This window comes from Lolium rigidum, chromosome 1, assembly GCF_022539505.1.
Source record: "Lolium rigidum isolate FL_2022 chromosome 1, APGP_CSIRO_Lrig_0.1, whole genome shotgun sequence".
NCBI lineage: Eukaryota > Viridiplantae > Streptophyta > Magnoliopsida > Poales > Poaceae > Lolium > Lolium rigidum.
The window spans coordinates 75,498,690-75,516,724 of record NC_061508.1 but is presented as its reverse complement, the minus strand read 5'-3'; the positions used below and the strand labels follow the sequence as shown (position 1 = coordinate 75,516,724).

Sequence of the window (18,035 nt, the reverse complement as noted above, 5' to 3'; positions counted from 1 at the left end):
CTTGTTTTGATTTTCGATATTGTCAATATCACCATTTAACAGAAGTATAGCTAGGCACATACTTAATGGTCTTCTCCAGATCTCCCACACGGTAAACAGCATACATCATCCTCTTCTTGTCCTGCTTAGGCCACTCCAGCACGGCCTCGGCGGACTTTCCAGCTTCGCTACCGGTCACCATCCCTGTTATGAGAGTTAACATTTGATGATCACAAGAAAGAGGTAAAAATACTGCTAATCATGAGAAAAAACAATGAACCAACAAAGCATGAAACCTGGAGCCCCCAACAGGAAAGTAAGGCATCCACGCCATCAGAATTATGGTAAAATATCAGAATGCTTCCAAAGCATAATATCAGTAAACAGAGCATGTCTCTATCCACGACCTACCGTAAAAAAATATAATTGCTTCGAGAACAAAATAATGTCAAAACCGTCACTCACCGGAAACATTACTTCACAACTACAAAATAAATCAGCGTTTTCCCAACGGAATTCAAGATCTGTAAGCATCTCATCTTCCTGCCCCTTGATATAGATTCCTACTAAGTCTACACAATCTTTCTCTCTCGGTAAGGGTCTCTGCTAAATCAAACTAAAAAAATGCATCTAGCAAACTACATACACATAGTTGGACTGGGGAACTATTCCTATGATTTCTACTGGATTTGCCAAAATCCTGCCCAGCCGCAGTGCTTGAAACAGATCAAATTACACAGATCTGGCCTAAACCAGCGCGCAATCGGAAGCAAGCGGAGGTGTTAAAGAAGGGGATTAGGTTTGGAGATGCTAACCTTGGAGATTCGATCGGGCCGAGTCGACTGGATTAGGTTTGGTTCTGATCCCGCGCTGAGGAGCTCGCACTCTCGAGGTTCCTTTTCTGGCTAATTACATATGAAAATTTTAAAAAGCCCAAACACTAAAATGCAGACATAGCAAACGTAAATAGGCCTAGCTCGTCCAGGGGCGCGCTCACCACCGATGCCCACGCGCGCGCTCGACGCCGACGCCCACGCGCGCGCTCACCTCCGCCGATTCCCACGCACGCTCACCCGCTGACGCCGACGCCCACACGCGCGCTCGCCGCTGCTGCCCTGTCTCCCACCCGCGGCGAGGTACGGCCAGTGCGCCACCAAGGAAGGCTGCGGCCGCCCATGGCCCTGCATCGCCGGAGCCGACGAAGACGAGACGAGCATGGCCGTGCCAGCCAGAGCCGCTCGTCCTTGGCCTTGATGACCCAGAGCGGGAGGACGCGGGCGACGACTGCTCGCTGGAGAAGAGGCCGACCGCAGAGGAGAGCGGGATATGGTGAGGCGGCGGCGGCAGCGGAAGAACGACGAGATTGGGGGACGAAACGATAGGGGATTGGGGGATGGAACGCACGAATGGCTAGGGTTCTGGTCCCGGACTGGAGTTTTGTCTCATCCAATCGCCCCACAAGGAAATACCCAATCTACCCCTGTGGGTGGAGATATTTTGCACGACCTGAAGGCAAGCCCGACCGAATGAAATCCACCTGCAGTCACTGACATGAGGGCCCGGATGGAAGTGGGACCCCCGTGCAGTCTCAGTGGCGGGTAACATATGGCCGTTTCATGGGTTTAGCTAGTGGGAGGGCCAATTGGAACACTCACGAATAAACGGATGAGATGCAAAGTGGGGCAAAGATGGGGTGATCCGACGGCCGAGAAGCTCAAAACGCTGTGAGAGCCCCATGGGGGTGCAACAATCATACCTTTAGATGCCTGTGACCGGTCGCCGGGCATAGCCTCAGAGATCTCCACGGGATGCACCTAACATTCTTCATGCCACCACAATGCAATGGAGATCTCCAGCGACTCGGGCACCTCCAACAAAGACTCTGTGCTACAGTCGAAGACCGAAGTCACACCTTCAGCGGGCATTAGGAGGACTAGGACATCAAGGGTTTGTTACAGGCCAAGTGGCTCTGCGGAAATCGGAGTCCTTAGCGTCACCTCCATCCGCGTTCTGAGCACGAGCAGCGCTTGGTAACTCGACACATATCTGCGGCATCGAAGCATTGGTCCTGTATTTTGTTCAGCCATTTTTGCAGGTATAAGCTACCAGCGATGCTCACTGGACTTATAGACGAGCCAGGAGCAACGAGAAGGTAGCTTAACGGCAGGAAAAGGGAGCGGGGATGGAAAAGGAAACCGCTTGCGTTACGTCAATGGACCTTTTGCGTAACGTCGCATATCTTTTCGGGCTTGAAAGCATGTGGTATGTTTTCGCAGCGCGGGCAGTTCGCAGACCTACCATTGGAACCTTAAAAGGCTGATCTGTACTCGTAATGATGCACAAAGACAGAATAAAAGTGGTGTACCCATAAGCTGGACGTTTAAACAGTATATATTTTCGTATGGTAGTATATTAGATATGGGTGTAACTACATCCAGGAGTAGGAAGTATTCCTACCATACGGAAGTATATCTGGTATTTTATCATTTTTTGTATGTTCCTACACTATATCTAAGATACTCCAAACCAAGTTTGGTGAAAAAAAATACAAATAAACTCATAGTTTGCACTATATATCTGACATGCATATATATATATATATATGTCCTACTAGCACAGTACCCGTGCGTTGCTACGGGTCACGGGTGGATCAGTTATTCAGCTTATGTAGATGGCAAACCAATTATATTTTATTATTATTGAATAGAAAATGATTTGATTCCTCCCAAGGACGCGGGCTCGAGCAACCTCTCGGCCAGCCACCATTGGAAGCGTCTAATCGTCCCAGGCCCGCGTGTGACACATGTCATATGGGGCCCACCAGCCACGTTCTTATCATATGATCCACAAACACAACACCGTCTTTCTCCTGGGTCGTGAAAAACCATAGCACGCCTCCCGTTCCCCATGCTGCGCCGCCGCTATCGCCATGGACTGTCGCCTATACGATCCGCACGCAACCGGGGGCGCCACCGCCGCCGTTCTCCAACCCGCCGCCATGTGCCTCGGTGCCGCTGCCGCCGTTATCCAACCCGCCGCCACTGATCTCCACCGCGTCACTATGTGCCCCGATGGGCTGTTCAAGCACTGCCCAGGCGCACGCCGTTAACCAACACCATCCAGCTCTGCATCCGTTCCTGTCCTACGCGCAGGCGGATGGAGCTGCAAAGGCTTCCACGTGGAGCTGCAAAGAAAGAGCGGTCATGCTGCAAATGGTAGTCGGCGGAGCTATAAAATGTCAGCGGTGGTGCTGCAATCTGCATGCAAAAGTTCAGCGTGTGTGCTGCAGAGGATATTTTTGGAACCATACTTCATCGATGAAAATTTAGAGTCCAACACTGGAAAAGATTTGAGCAGCCTGCAAGAAGAGATTGCACCCCAGGCCAACTGCAGGGCGAGTTGTTTAGTCAGGTAAACTAATTGCATATGTAAAAAAAAGATCGATCATCCGTCTGCATAACGAGCTAGCTTTGCTCTGCTTTTTCATGTGGAGAAGCTGCGCTGTATTGCGCATGCCAGCTTGGTTTCTTGTAGAAGCCGGACCTGTCTACATGAGCGTCGTCCCCGGCTGCGTGAGCCAGCGCAGGGTGAGTGCATGCCGTCTGCCGTCGACGACACCAACGCACACGGCCGTTGGTGCCAGGCGAGATGTCCACGGCTGCTTGAGCCACGACGTGAATGCCGTCTGCGGTCGTATGCGCCTACGGCGAAGTCCAGGTGGAGTGAACGGCACCGACGGCGGTCGTGGGCGGAGGCCACAGGTCCACAACAGCTGGGCGATGCTTCTTGCTTACGCGCGCACAGGGAAAACCGACCAAATACATATGCGCTTGTGCCTTTTAAGCACACGGATTATTTTCGTGTCTCATGCCGCATCGAAAGAGGACTCTCTTTCCGGTTCTTTTAGACAGACGAACAATTTAGGACTGGTTTTCTTAGCGATCAACAAGGCACGACCGGTTTTGTTTATCGGGAGCGGTTTCTTTATCGATCTGGAGCAGTTTCTTTGACGTACGACGCTTTATTTACTTACGGACACCACCGGTAGCCGTTTAATAGTAAAGATATATATCAAGGTTTTAGGTATCTATAGAAAAAAATCTTAAAAGGGCCGGGATAGGTTACCGAGTGCCCTAAGAGGAAATATCATGCACGTACCAATTAACATGCAATTGCCACGAAAGTGGCGGAGGTAGTATTGTAATGCACGATAGCGACGTGGATATATAAATCTATATACCTAATAATAAAGGGAGAAACGTTTCCGCGGTTCGGTACGTTCGTCCGCCGCAATATATCTATGGTTTGTTCGTCCGTCCGTTCGTTCCTATACGCGTTTTTTTCCCTACCGTGGCACAATCCAGTCTATGTGGCTAGCTAGCAACCGAGTACAACTCAACTACGGGTAGAGTTCAGATAGATACGGCATTGCAAATTTCTGTATAAGTAGACAACGCCACGTACGAGTCGTCCAGCAGATCTCAGCTGTTTCCAGGATATTTCTGCTAGCAATAATCAGACGGCAATGTCGACGGGCTCAAGTTTCCAGCAAGCCTAGGGTGGGGTACGCTGCTGGCGACGCCGAGATTTGAGGCAAGGGCTGCAGGCTGCGTGGGAACCGGCAGCGAGAACACCAGCACATACCAGATCGTATCTAAATTGTGTTGAAGTCAAAAACCACACTACATATTCTTCGCGGCTTGGCCCTTGCCGCATACGCCGCCATCGGCTCATTACAGGCCACACCGCCACATAACCTGGTGTAGCTCTCTCGCACGCGAGCCACTTCCTCCGCCCTGCGACGGTAGCGGCCTAGATGAGACAGCATCGCCGCAGAGCGATGTCGCCCTAGAGGACCCGTGGCGGATTGCGATCTCGTGATGAAGTAGTCGGAGGCAGTGCACAAGTTCTTCTCAGGCGTCCGACGAGTTCTTCTCATTCTGGGCGGCGGCGGGATGCACCAAGCAGGCTGACAGCATGGAGGGTCATGTTCTAAGGGCGACCACGGACGTCCGACTGGCTAGATGGTGGTGCTGTTTTCGAAGGTCATTATTTCGTCCGGTGGGTGTCCAGCTTCGGCTAGGCACGAACCGACGACTTCTTCATGGCGGCTTGCGGTGGTGTGCCTCGACGTGTGCATCAGTATGTCGATCTATCGATAATCGATCTATTCGGTCTCGCTTAGATGGCGTCCAACTGATCCTCAAGGAGCCCGCTGCCCCTATCCCGATGTCGAGACTATTGGAGAAGAAATGACCCTCGGCGGCCATCACCAAAGCAGCCCCATGCTGGCGCCAGCCTGGACCATGGCCGGCACCGGCTTGAAGAAGCAGCCCACAGTTGCCGTCACAAAGGCAGCCCACCAGCCCCACGACTGCGCCAGACTAGGCAGCCGCTGACGCGACGAAAGCAAGCAAGGTGGATCTGCAGATACTCGACGTCCGCTGAAGAATTTTCATGTGGAATATATCAACGAGGGGGTCTGCCTTTGGAGACTGAACCGAGCTTTGGCCTCACCACGACGTACGGAAACAAGGAGGACACCGAGAAAAGAGCATATTGATCATAGAAAGTTCTCAACAATATAATAGTTCATGTACAAGCTGATCTATCTTTTTGTTGGTGACCTTAGATTTTGAGTAGAGGAAAGGAAAAGGATCACAAGGAGACTGTTGTTATGTTGGACTCAAGAGAATCACGGGTGAAGAATTATCATCACACGAGGTGACAGATCTCTAATGACATCACAGAGTAAATATAGGTTAGTTAGTCTTTCAAATTGCATAGGTTATGAGAGGCTAAGGAAACTTCTGAAAATTGTATTTATCATGGTATCTATTATTAGAAGAATGAACTTATACACTGCTGAATAATGGAGATGACATATGATTTTTTATAGAACATGTGAGATATGAAGGTACATTTCTTAACACGCCGATATGTCTCTTACAACTTACTGAACTTCTTTCATCTACATCATTCTCCATAACAACCAGCTATGATGCATATGGTGCATTGTTTTTCCCCTTGGTAGCTAATTCAGCCTATGTATATTATATGAGTAATCAACAGATTACATGAAAAGCTGTCTGGCTTATGTGTACAGTTGTATATGTTGGCATTGTTTTGAGTTGCATATTTTTATGCCCCAACTTTAATGGAATGACACATTTTAACATGTTGTATTCACAAAGCGTTGAATTGTTGCAGATCATAAGCTTTGTGAAATGGAGGATGAGACCTTGAGCTGCTACATCAAAAACATACATACGTCATTCTTTATTAATTTATTAATTTGTTGCAGATCATGAGTATGTAAGAACAGCCTATTACTTTGGTGTAGACACTTTGATTTTATAATAAGGTGTAAAATACATGCTATAGCCGTAATTTGTTGTTATGTTTGACATCATTGCAATTTTCACTATTACACAATCTAAGTTGTCTCTGATTTGTACCATTACATGTTTCAAATTCATGTTCTATAATTTTCACAATTGCACGGTACAAAATATATGTCAATTTTTATTCCATTTCCGTAAAAATTCAAACATTTAATTTTGTGTTCTTTTGATTTAATTAATGTGCCAGTGAGTTATCACGCCATGCGGCTCTCCGGTGTTTGGGTGGCGGAGGTCCTCCTCAGTTTTGCTATCATCGGCAAAGCTTTCTCCGTGTTCTGCATCCGCGGTGTTTCTCGTTGGGCTCTCCCTTGGTGTTCCTCGGTCGGCCTATGGTGGCGTCTGCGACAATGGTGTTGTCTCGTCAGTTGCGGTGGTTGCCGGTCCGCTCGTGCTTGGCTGAGCACTGGTCCGACAACATATCCACCCATGCGCTTCCTCAACCTTATCTAGCTTGTAATAGTCGTGCCCGTCGAGTGGCCCTTGTCGTGTGTATATGTACAGTTCTAGCTTGTAAGCTAGACTCAACATCTTATATTTGTTTCTCTGTTCAAGTCGTTATTAGTTTAATATTGAGCTTGTGTCCATTTATCTAAAGAGTTAAGGAGAAACTGACTTTCTTTGATAAAATTTTAAAATGTAATCCGTGGCAACGCACGGGCAAATGTACTAGTACATAGATAAAGACACAGATCGATCGGTTCCTCCCTATATGTGTGTGTATAGCCCGTGTGTGCCAAACTGAACAGGCGCCCGCCGTATAGATAACAAGATCATGAGAATCAGCACGATGGTCATCAATGGCGACTCCGAGATGGGCGCGCTGCTTAGGCGGCAGCAAGAACTCGTGACGCAGCTCCGAGCGCTCATCCTCCCGGCCCTTAACCAAGCTGACGGCAGGTCGGCTGAGCTCGCCATCAATCTCTTAGACGAAGTGACAGACTGCATCGCCGGCATCATATCCAGGCTCCAGCTTAGTGGCTTACCCGTCGGCGCCAGCAAAGCTGGTGGACCGGCGGTAGCCTGCAACCTCGACGACAGAACGATCAACAACGTTGGTCAAAAGAGAAGGTTCTTGGCTACAGAACTCCTGATCAAGATAATTTGTTGGTCTCCACTGTTATTATGCCTCATCATCGCGTCAATCAAAAATGTTTCTTCCGCATATTTGTAATTCGTGGAATCCCATTTTATTGACACCTTTATATATGCAGGAGGAACAACATTCACAGGCGATATTCAAGATCAATTGTATCAATTTCCCCACATTACGATGGCCACTATTGGAGAATATATGGGCAGAAGAGAATCAATGGAAGGCAACATGCTAGGTACGTCCTACCAGTGATTTCATTCTCGACCCAGATTAATGGTAACTGATTGCTTACCGGAAATACCGTTTCCTTCTAATTAAGAAATGTTGTTAGCAGCCAATTTTTCTTGGATATAAGTTGATTCTTAAAGTTTATAGACGTGGTAAAACAGATTACGTATTCTTATGGTGTGAGAGCTCGCAGGCTCGGCTGCCCGCGGTGCTATATGATGCAACGTGCAAAAAAATAGTTTGTTTTCTAGCTTTCCCCCTAGTTTGTGGATGCACTTTGAATCTTTGATGCTATTTTTCCATATGAACAAAATGGTATCCCTCGGCATATGGCCCTCTGCAATATCCCGGTCAGCAGCCAGTCGCATGCCCATCAACATCCAGTAACCAACAGCATATATGGGTATGCCGAGCATTTAACGTTTTTTATAAAGAGTAGTATTTTTATTACTTAAAAGTTCAAGCATTATATTTAGCCTCTACATAAGTAAAATGCACCTAGCCACAACAAATGCATCAAAAATGGGGAAAACAGCGAAATACAGACATCCATCAAAAACCTGTAAATCATCAGCGCGATTGACAGCATCAGTGTGGATGCCAAGCGGTTAGCGCGGCGTTCAGCAAAAAAAAACTCTCGGTAAAAAAACGGTTACGACACCATCCGTTTGATGGCGTTGGCAAGAGGGCTTTGTTCACACAAAGATATTTTCACACACATATTTTCATGACCGGTTAATGCTCATACAATTAGATAATTTGCTTACTGTTCATCCAATGTTGCTAGAAGTTCCTAAAAACATTAACCATCAAATTTGAGAGCGGTCATGCAAACATTGTCAAATTTGAGAGCGGTCATGCAAATTTGAGAGTAGTTATGTGAAAGGGACTTATGCGTTTTCATAACAAATAGGGCAAAAAAAACCTAGAACGTCTAGTTCTTAGGAAAGAACGTTGGAAGCAATTTGCTTTGAGCCCCAGAGCTGTCTCTGAATATTCAATTTTATGTACGGTTCTCAGGTTGGGTAAATGTAAACTAAAATCCCGATACTTATTATGGATCGGCGGAAGTACTAAATGACACAAAATGTTTAAATATGCAACTGTGTATGGTACATAAACCACATGTATATTTGACCGGTCCTCTGTGATTAGCTGTCTTGTGTGGAAAAATACCCTATTTTGACTTCATATTCTTAATTGTCTTTTGTGGAAATAAGCAGAAGCTACTACAGATGCGCCTACAAAGAACGGAACTGCTCAGCAAGCAAAACAATCCAGCAACAGGATCCTGATGGGACACTTAAGAATGATGAGGAGACTGCAAAGTACAACGTTGTGTACTACGGTCATCACAGTTGCATGCTGGACGACAACAGTGGAAGTGGCGCGACCAAGGAAGCTAGAACGGACCTAATTCCAGGCGGCCAAGTGGCAGGAGGATCCGGAGCAACATATTTTCAAGAGTTCGATCAGGGAGACTTGGACGTCCCAGCTCTACTAGAGGTGCTGGACGACTGTCCGCTGGACTGGGATATCCTCTTCTAGCTATCAACGACATATTGGTTTGTTTCATCATTTGCGTGGCGTTTGTAGCGTTGGAGAGAGTATGCATGCGTGGTGAATTTTTGATAGATTGTTAGATTTGTTGTATGCATTTTTTTTGTACTGCATGACCTGCATCGATGGAAGATTCCAAAATATATCAGGGCATGCATCTTTCGCCCTTCAACTTGATGTGGTGATCAAACTTAAGAACACTTGTACAGAATAGGCCTTCACATGTTGCTGAAATGGTGTGCCACACACGATTTATCGGGCCGTCACTATGCATGGGTGTGCGATAGCACTACTGGGAAAAGGCTTATAGCCCCAACTGCTCGCATGGCGTGACAATGAAAGTCCGCCAGTGGTAAGCTAAACGACTGACGGGCACAGAAAATTCTGTCACCGGTTCCTCGTTTTCTGGTCTCCACGACGCCTACTGCTGACGACCAAAATAAAATATTGTCGTTGGTTGGTGCTTCAGGAGCCGATTTGGCGAGCAGAAAAAACAAGTGACGGTGAAGATTATCCAATCGTCGCCGGTTTAGTACAGAACTGTGACTGAGCATTATATAAGGCCGTCGTTGCTTCATGGATGTCAGTACTTGCATATGAAAATTTGACAAACAGGTTCATTTATGCATCGCTGGTCTATGGTAGTACGGTAGAGTGAAAAGAATTCCGTAAAATTGATGGACGTTTTTTGAATTTTTTTACTCCTACTGACGGGTAGAGGTTTGCTGACGGTGTTTAAGACGTGGATAAAGCGCATATATGGACAGAAATCACCGAGACACCAATGACGAAGGCACCCCAGTTTTTCCTACATATACTTACTTGGATCTGTTTTAATGATACACTATTAGATTTATATAGTGAGCAGCCCTAAATAGGAGAACTGGGCAATCCAATTTTAGGAATCCACATCAGGATGTCTCTTGGAGATGATATTGTAGATTTGCTACTCAGTTACATTGAACCAATTACTCCGTCCTACGACAGATGCATGTTTTAACTTTGTCTAAATTTTAATGTATTTAGACTATAAATAGAGTCTAAATACATTCAAATTTAAACAAATCTAAGACATCTTTTATGAGAAAGAGGGAGTTAAGGACAAGCTGAGTGAACCAGAACTAGCATGTGGCACTGGCAGCCTCGTAGGTGGGATAGGGCCCTTCCAAAAACAAAAGAAGAAGAGCCTTGGTTAGCAGTTACCAGTTACTACACATTGCAAGTCTTAATGGAGGTCATGTGTGTACATATATTACTAGACAGTCTTGCATGCACCGTCCAACCTTTTGGCTTTTGCAGGTGCAGTCATGTACATCTTTGGAACAATGTGAACATGTCGAGGCAAGCATTCATGTGACCATGCTGCAATTGGTAAACTACAACTGGTAGCAGAGGAGAGTTGATAATGGCACGACACAGATTTGGTATACAAACAAAGCTAAGCAACGTCTCGCCAGCCATCCATGCATCAAATACATCTACTCAGATTTCCAGTTGATTTCTCTATTGTCATTTTGTCAAAGAGGCAAAAAATGTAAGGCCACCAGCTAAGCAACACATTTATACCTAGCATACACAAATAGCATCAATTTACTGATACATTTGACAAGCATGTTCATATACTGCTGCATGCAATCCCCTTTCGCGCACGCCTAGATATGCTTAAACTTGTTTTTGTGTGCTGATGTATACTCCCTACTGCCTATATTATGTTACGCCAATATTATATTATGCGTGATTTTTCATCTAAGTAAAACTTTGTAAATTTTGATTAAGAATATAGATAATAAAATGAATATTATACCAAATGCATATAATATGGAAATATATTTCACAAAATCATATTTTTTAAAATTTTATTGTATATGTTTATATTTTCTTATCAATATACATGGTCAAGCTTTATAGAGTCTGACTTTAACTTTATATGCAACCTATGTTGGACAGGTGGAAGTACGTCAATAGTGTGCTACCTCTACTCACAAAAATAGAGTTTGCCTATATCTGAGTCGATTGATATTTTCTTATGTGTATGTCCATTGTGCTATCTATCTTGATTCATCCAACCACTATATATTAATATAAAGCGGACTCATGGTATAGCTCATAGCATGGACTTGGAAATAAAAAGATCTTAGACTATGTTGAATTTTGCAAACCTGTGAAATATATGAGGTCTATATATTCTATATAATCAACATTCGAAATCATGCGCGCCACGCGATTGAGCAATTTGGCTGTACTCAGTTATTAATAGTATGTATGTCATGGAATAAAGGAAAATTTGATGGAGAATTATTAGGATATACTCCCTCCGTTCCATTCTATAATGCCTATAGTTTTTTGGCACGGAAATTAGCACAAGAGTGTTCTTTACACAAGACCCGCTATATTAACGATTTGAGATCAGAGTAAAATGAGGGAAATCGGTAACTTCCTAAATTAACATAACAAATCCCACAAATCTCTCTGGTTGACTCTCCATATATGTGCAGCCATGTTATATTAAGGAAATAAAAACATTGGTTCCTGAATCTAAGGAATCGTTGGGGTCTAATTGTTTCCTTTTTTGTATGGATTTTTTTCACCCATGTCAGTGTGGGAGCTGAACGGTAGAGGGGGTAATTGAAAAAGAGCCAAGCTACAACCTTATATTCTGAAACAAATGCCAAAAATCTATAGGCATTATAGAAAGGAACGGAGGGAGTATATACTCATTTATTAGGAATTATTAGGAGTGTATAAGTTGTCCATTTTCTTTTATAGTTTTTTCTACTTCATGAGGTGTTAACTCACATTCACCTGTTTGGACCTACATGTCAGTAACATAAACCCAATGGCAAACAGAAGCACGATTATATAATGGAAATAAATAAATTGGTATGGGTCTTACATGGAAACATCAAATTGCCATAAAGCTGTAAAGATTTTCGGGATCTCACACGGTTTCTTTCATCACTCTGGATCGACCTCGTCACTAGGATATAATTACCCTTCTTCCACCCTAAACCAAATACCCCAATACAACACAAGACAACCCTTCTCTTCCGGTGAGCGCAATGCCGTTCGCCGGAATGGCCGTCCCCTGTTCCATCCTCCTCCTCGTCCTCCTCATCAGCGCGTCTCCGCCATGCCACGGCGACGGAGTGCCGACCCACAAGATCACGGACATCCTCGCCGCCAGCCCTGACTTCACCGACTTCAGTGCCGCCCTGGTCGCCGCGAACCTCACGGGCAAGATCGACGAACGACAGACCATCACCGTCCTGGCCGTCGACAACGCGGCAATGGGGCGGCTCAGAGCGCGGCAACTCAAGCCGGACAACGTCCGGTACGTGCTCTCCCTCCACGTCCTCCTCGACTACTTCGGCGACGCCAAGCTCAAGGCCCTCAACGGCACGCCGCCCACGCAAGAAGCCAGCCTCTTCCAGGCCTCCGGCGCCGCGCCGGGCGCAGCCGGCATAGTGAACATCGCGCCGGTTGCTGCAGCCGGGGACGTGCGCCGCGGGGTGGCGTTCTCCGCGGCGGACGCGGGTGGTCGCGTCGTGTTCTACGAGAAGTCGGTCAAGGAGTCGCCCTACGACATCGCCGTCCTACAGGTGAGCGGCGCCATGGAGTCCCCGGCGGCGGAAGGGAAGGCGCCCGCGTCGTCGCCGACGCCTTCGCCTTCGCCCGCGCCGGTGGCGGCGCCGGTCGTAGCTCCGTCCCCAAAGAATCAGACCGCTCCACCTCCAAAGCCGGCCGTAGCTCCATCGCCAAAGAATCAAACCGCGCCACCGCCAAAGCCGACAGGAGCTCCGTCTTCGCCAAAGAACCAAACCGCCCCGCCGCCAAAGACGGCCGGCGAGCCCACGGATCCTCCAACAACGCCGGCGGGTGCGCCAGAAGACGACGACCAGCCTCCTGCGGATGAGAACGAAGGGCACAAGAATGACGCCGGCGGGACGGCGGCTCCGTGGAGCGTCGGCGCGGTGCTGGTGGCGGCCATGCCGGCGGTTGTGTTCCTGCTGTGGTGAGCAATTAATTGTGCTTGGAAGGAAGTAGTGCCGCTGTTTGCGCTGGCGCTTGCCCAGATGGAAACAGACAAACATTGGTTGATGTCCCTGATTTGGGCGGAATAATATGATGATTTGCCTTTTTCTAATCACGTCTTCATGCATGGCTGTGTTTTAGTAGTTGCTACTAGTAATTATTTCCTGCCATGAATGCATTGACAAATCTCTTAGCCTCATCATGAATTGAGTTTTTTTTAGCAAGATTTGAGAAATTTTGTAGCTGGCAAATTTCACTTCTTCTAAGACAGGTGCTCTGTCACGTTCGAGCGGCCGATCGCATGTGGTTCATCACGCGCCGCGATTATCTGTTTCGGCTTTGTTATTTACCAGTTTAAATTCGCCTCCTCTCCGCCGCTCATCAATGTCACCTCCTTCTCTCCGCGCTAGACATTGAACCACAGTCTCCTTCATCCCATGGGGGTAGCCTCCTACCATCGATGATCTCTCGGTCGCCGTCCCTGGCGAGCTCCCAGTACCACAATATGAAGGTGGACACATGAGAAGAGGATGTGGACGGAGACAAGCGCCGGAGGTGTGCCTCGCTCTGCTGAGCAAGGCACTAATTAAAGAGTTGATGGACGGGAAACCTATGCAAACCGCCATGTTTTCACATGTTATAGACATCTTTGAACCACCATCATCATCCCAACATTTGGCCTCATCTAGATTTTGAAGCAGCACTTGTATGCTGGGAGCTCGTTTTTTTTTAACACACATGTATAGCAAGAGGTGGTTTTGTAAATCTTTAGTTGGGCCTCCTTTATTTGATAAAGAGGGCTTTATTACTTATAAGATTTTAGCATTATATCCAGCTTCAACATTCCTAGAGCAAACACAAAAGCTATTTTTTTTAAAAGCACTCATTCAAGAGTTGTTCGATGGGAAACCAACACAAACCGTCATGTTTTCACATATTGTAGACATCTTTGAACCGCCCGTACGTGATGTCTGCCTCGTCCCGACATTTATCTTCATCTAGATTTCGATAGAACACTTTTATGCAGCGAGCTCGTATTTTTTGAACACACATGTATAGAAGAGGTCGTGGTGTAAAATTTTAGTTGGACCAGCTTTTTTCGATAAAGCACGCGCTATTACTTAAAAGGTTTAACCATTACAGTCGGCATCTCAGCATCCATGGACCAAACACAAAAAGTAAAGTAAAAAAAAATGGCTCAATACAACTAATCATCTCATCATTACAGATCAAGCCTTCACACATGGTTGAAATGGCCCATCGCACACGATAAACCTTTTCATCACATAGAATAGGCGATGGGGCCTACTTTCACACACGGTCTTTTTCCCGGAATCATTTGCGATTCGAAGTGCCATCACAAACATATTTTCCACCCGATCGTACGCCACTTGTAAGAACACATACAATGTGCTTTTAAGCAGTCATATGTGTTTATATCAGATAGCATGTGTTCATCTAGTAGTATTCTTTTTGCAAGCAGCGCATACGTTTAACTATGCAACAAGCATTACTCAGCTGTATCTAGTAGCCTATAACTCAAAATATACATATCTTTCCACATAGATTCACTACCTAGTTATACATTTCATACACAACATGTATACATGTATTTTCACATAGATTTACTAATGTTCTTGGTTACATCGTTGACTCCATGCCAAAGGTTCCGCTGGAAATAAGAACCTTTGGTGTTGCCCGTAGATTGGATTGCTTCTCAACTGGGTACATAAAAATACGGAAGTGAATCAGTGGAATGATTAAAGGAAAATATATCAATTTCATTGCAACATCACATATACTTACGAGTATCCTTTTGGCTATTGCATCATTAAAAAATCCATATGAGAAAGATCTTATCCAACTCACTAAGATACTGCACAAATATATATTTGGAGTTAGAATATATACATGCAAAACACATGATAGCTAGAGTTAAACTGATAAAGTACAATTGAAATGTGTTCTTACTCCAAAGGGAAGGATCATGATTGACTCTACTGGCCCTAATTTTTCAATCAAATTCTTATGCAATGTCACCAAAATACAATCTTTGTGATTTAGCTAACACCAAAATACAGTCATACGCATTAACATATAGTTTAAACAATTTAATCCTATCATACAACATAACATATAGATCAAGGTAACTTAAACATCAGATCACAAAACACCCAGACCTAACAATATTCTAATGAATATAGGCTTGCTAATTGTGGCAATGATTGAAAAAGGCGAAATCACCGATGCTAACACAATATTCTAATGGATCTGACCTTGCTAACTGTGTTACTCATTAGATCTGTAGTTTACTTAAATAAAAATGCATGAGAAAGAATGTATACCTCCAGGCAGGAGACGTGTGCAGACGGTCGATCTGGCAAGGATGCCCCGGCATGACAGGCATTCGACCATGCGGTTTGGCCGGTGCAAGCGACGAAGAAAACCCGCCGATGAGGTCATCTTCATTCGGACATGGCAAGGCTCCAAAAGCTAGCTAGCTTCCGCCTCACCGACCAATTGACTCCGGGAAAGTAAGGCGAGTCATGCGTTTTTCCTAAATCTTGAGTAGTGGCTGTGTAGAACGAATCCGGGCAGGCCCTGCTGATCCTTATATATACCAAAAGAATGGTAGGGTTGGATTTCCTGGGCCCACACGATTTGCACATATTAAACCTTATGTGTTCCACCTAGGGTGCACAAGTTTGACGTTATCAAAGTCAAGCCGTATGGGTTATAGCGCAGAAGCGTGTGTTACACATGCACCGCCACCAGCTTCACAAACGAGTTAACAATATAATACCGTTTTCATTACAATCATTGTCTTTCTCGTCCGACTCTAATTGGGCATAAAAGGGGGGAAAATTGGTGTCACATTGCACACAATTCATATTGAAGAAGAGTTCGTAATATAATTAGGCTTAGATTATAATGTAACCAATTTATCAAGTATGGTTTCCATTCCTTTTACAAAGGTCATCAAAAATATATGGGCATCGGTTGGAAGGGCACCAATGAAACCTGTTACAAAAAGACCGGCTTCAACTTCACATTACATACATATATAGGTCCTAATAAAACTCTAAATAACTATATACTAAACGCCCTCCTCATCACCAGCGGAGATGTCGCTGACGTCAACGCAATTGTCAGTGTCTGATGCCTCGTCGACAGCTATACCCTCCTCGGAACCTAATGCGTCCACATCGTCGGCCAATCAGCCGCTAGAGCCCAATGCCTCTGCTTCTTAGTCATCCATGTGCCTTGCGAGTGCGTTCATGAAGAACTTTCAAAGCTTGTTGGCGGAAACTATAGAACACCCACTACTTGGTCGGCCTTCATATATACGTTTGTTCTTGGCATGCAGTCGTTCCTCCGAAAGCAATCTCTACCATGCGATGCTCAGCCACCCTCCCTTGCTAATAGCATAAACTCCACACTTACCCATGCTCTCGATTTCTCAGCCAGCATCCTCAATCAGTAGGTTTCTACTTCCTCCTTCCTACAAATATTGTTTCATCTTGATTTTCGAGATCTGCAGATTTCTTCTTCTTTGTAGTTACTCACTTGTTTCTTCTTTTTTTAGATCCGCTGATTTCATCTTCTTTATAGTTACTCACTATTTTCGTCTTCATTTTTCTAATCCGTGGCGAGTTCGTCAGTCTATGGCGCGTGAACAATGGCGCTTGGATCTACATTGATGTCGTCAGCGTACGGTGATAGAGGATGGTCTCCAATATCGTACACCCTTGTCGCAATTGACAAGTTAATAAAGAACAAAGAGGATCTCTCAATATTAATAGGCTCATAAGGAGACTACTCCTACTTAGGAGTTCATTTAAAAAAATATTAATTAGCTGTTTAGATCTAGCTAGGGGCGCTAAAAAGAGAGGGGCTCAACACATTTCCTGTCTTAGAATTAAAATCAGCACCTAGTATAGATGACGACGGGGCTCCTCAGCAATGCTCACTATGATGGGCTTATGGTTGACGGAACTGCAGGTTAGCACGAGACATCGGATACCATGCAAGCAAAGAGCGAGATTTACCTAGATTCGGGGCCCTCGATGAGGTAATACCCTTACTCATGCATGTCTGATCTTGATTATGGGTGAAATCGATACAATGGGACAGTCGATGGACTGCGTGGTGGTGATCTCACTGAGAGGCAAGATTTCTAGGGTTTTGGTGCGTACGTGGTTGTATACGGTTATGAGGTTTGATCCGGCAGACTCTCTCCAGTCCTTTATATAGGAGGCTAGGTCCCAAGAGTCCTGCACGGATTCGACTATGATGCAATAAGATCTGATCTATCATTTCCTTATTCGCGTCTCCTTGCCTTGATCTACAACAATCCGTCTCCTTCCATCTTTCCACCTCGCAACCGACGTATTGGTTTGTCCTGGGCCGGGATGCTTCGGATGGGGCCCCTGGTTGAGCCAGAGGAGTTAGGCCAATATCGGATACCTGAAAGGTAATGCACAGATCAATAGACTTAATGAGATCAGAATGGATTGCAATGTAGTTTAATGTGTTTTATATGTTAGTTAAATGTATCATATTTTTGTTAGCCTTGGTTACAGTCTCAATGGAATGGAGAAGCTATTTTGTTACTATTTATTGTGATTAACTTTTTCTACCGTACAAAGGTGCATAACACAGGGCAAAAACAATGTGTCACACCTTACCACACATGGCACTAAATTTTGTGTCGTCTAATAATGTACGTACTGAGTCGT

The 18,035-nt window shown here is 45.4% G+C and overlaps 2 protein-coding genes across 2 annotated transcripts; both read left to right on the top strand.

Moving 5' to 3' along the window:
- The first annotated feature begins 7,158 nt into the window (after positions 1–7,158).
- On the top strand, positions 7,159–9,252 carry LOC124647524 (transcription factor WRKY45-2-like). Its single transcript, XM_047187456.1, has 3 exons — positions 7,159–7,451; positions 7,595–7,711; positions 8,928–9,252. Exons 1-3 carry the CDS (start codon positions 7,171–7,173, stop codon positions 9,250–9,252), a joined length of 723 nt encoding a protein of 240 aa, XP_047043412.1. The 5' UTR covers positions 7,159–7,170.
- A 3,086-nt stretch (positions 9,253–12,338) lies between these two features.
- On the top strand, positions 12,339–13,280 carry LOC124675922 (fasciclin-like arabinogalactan protein 14). Its single transcript, XM_047212003.1, has one exon. The coding sequence runs from the start codon at positions 12,339–12,341 to the stop codon at positions 13,278–13,280; it is 942 nt and encodes a 313-aa protein (XP_047067959.1).
- Positions 13,281–18,035: the final 4,755 nt, after the last annotated feature.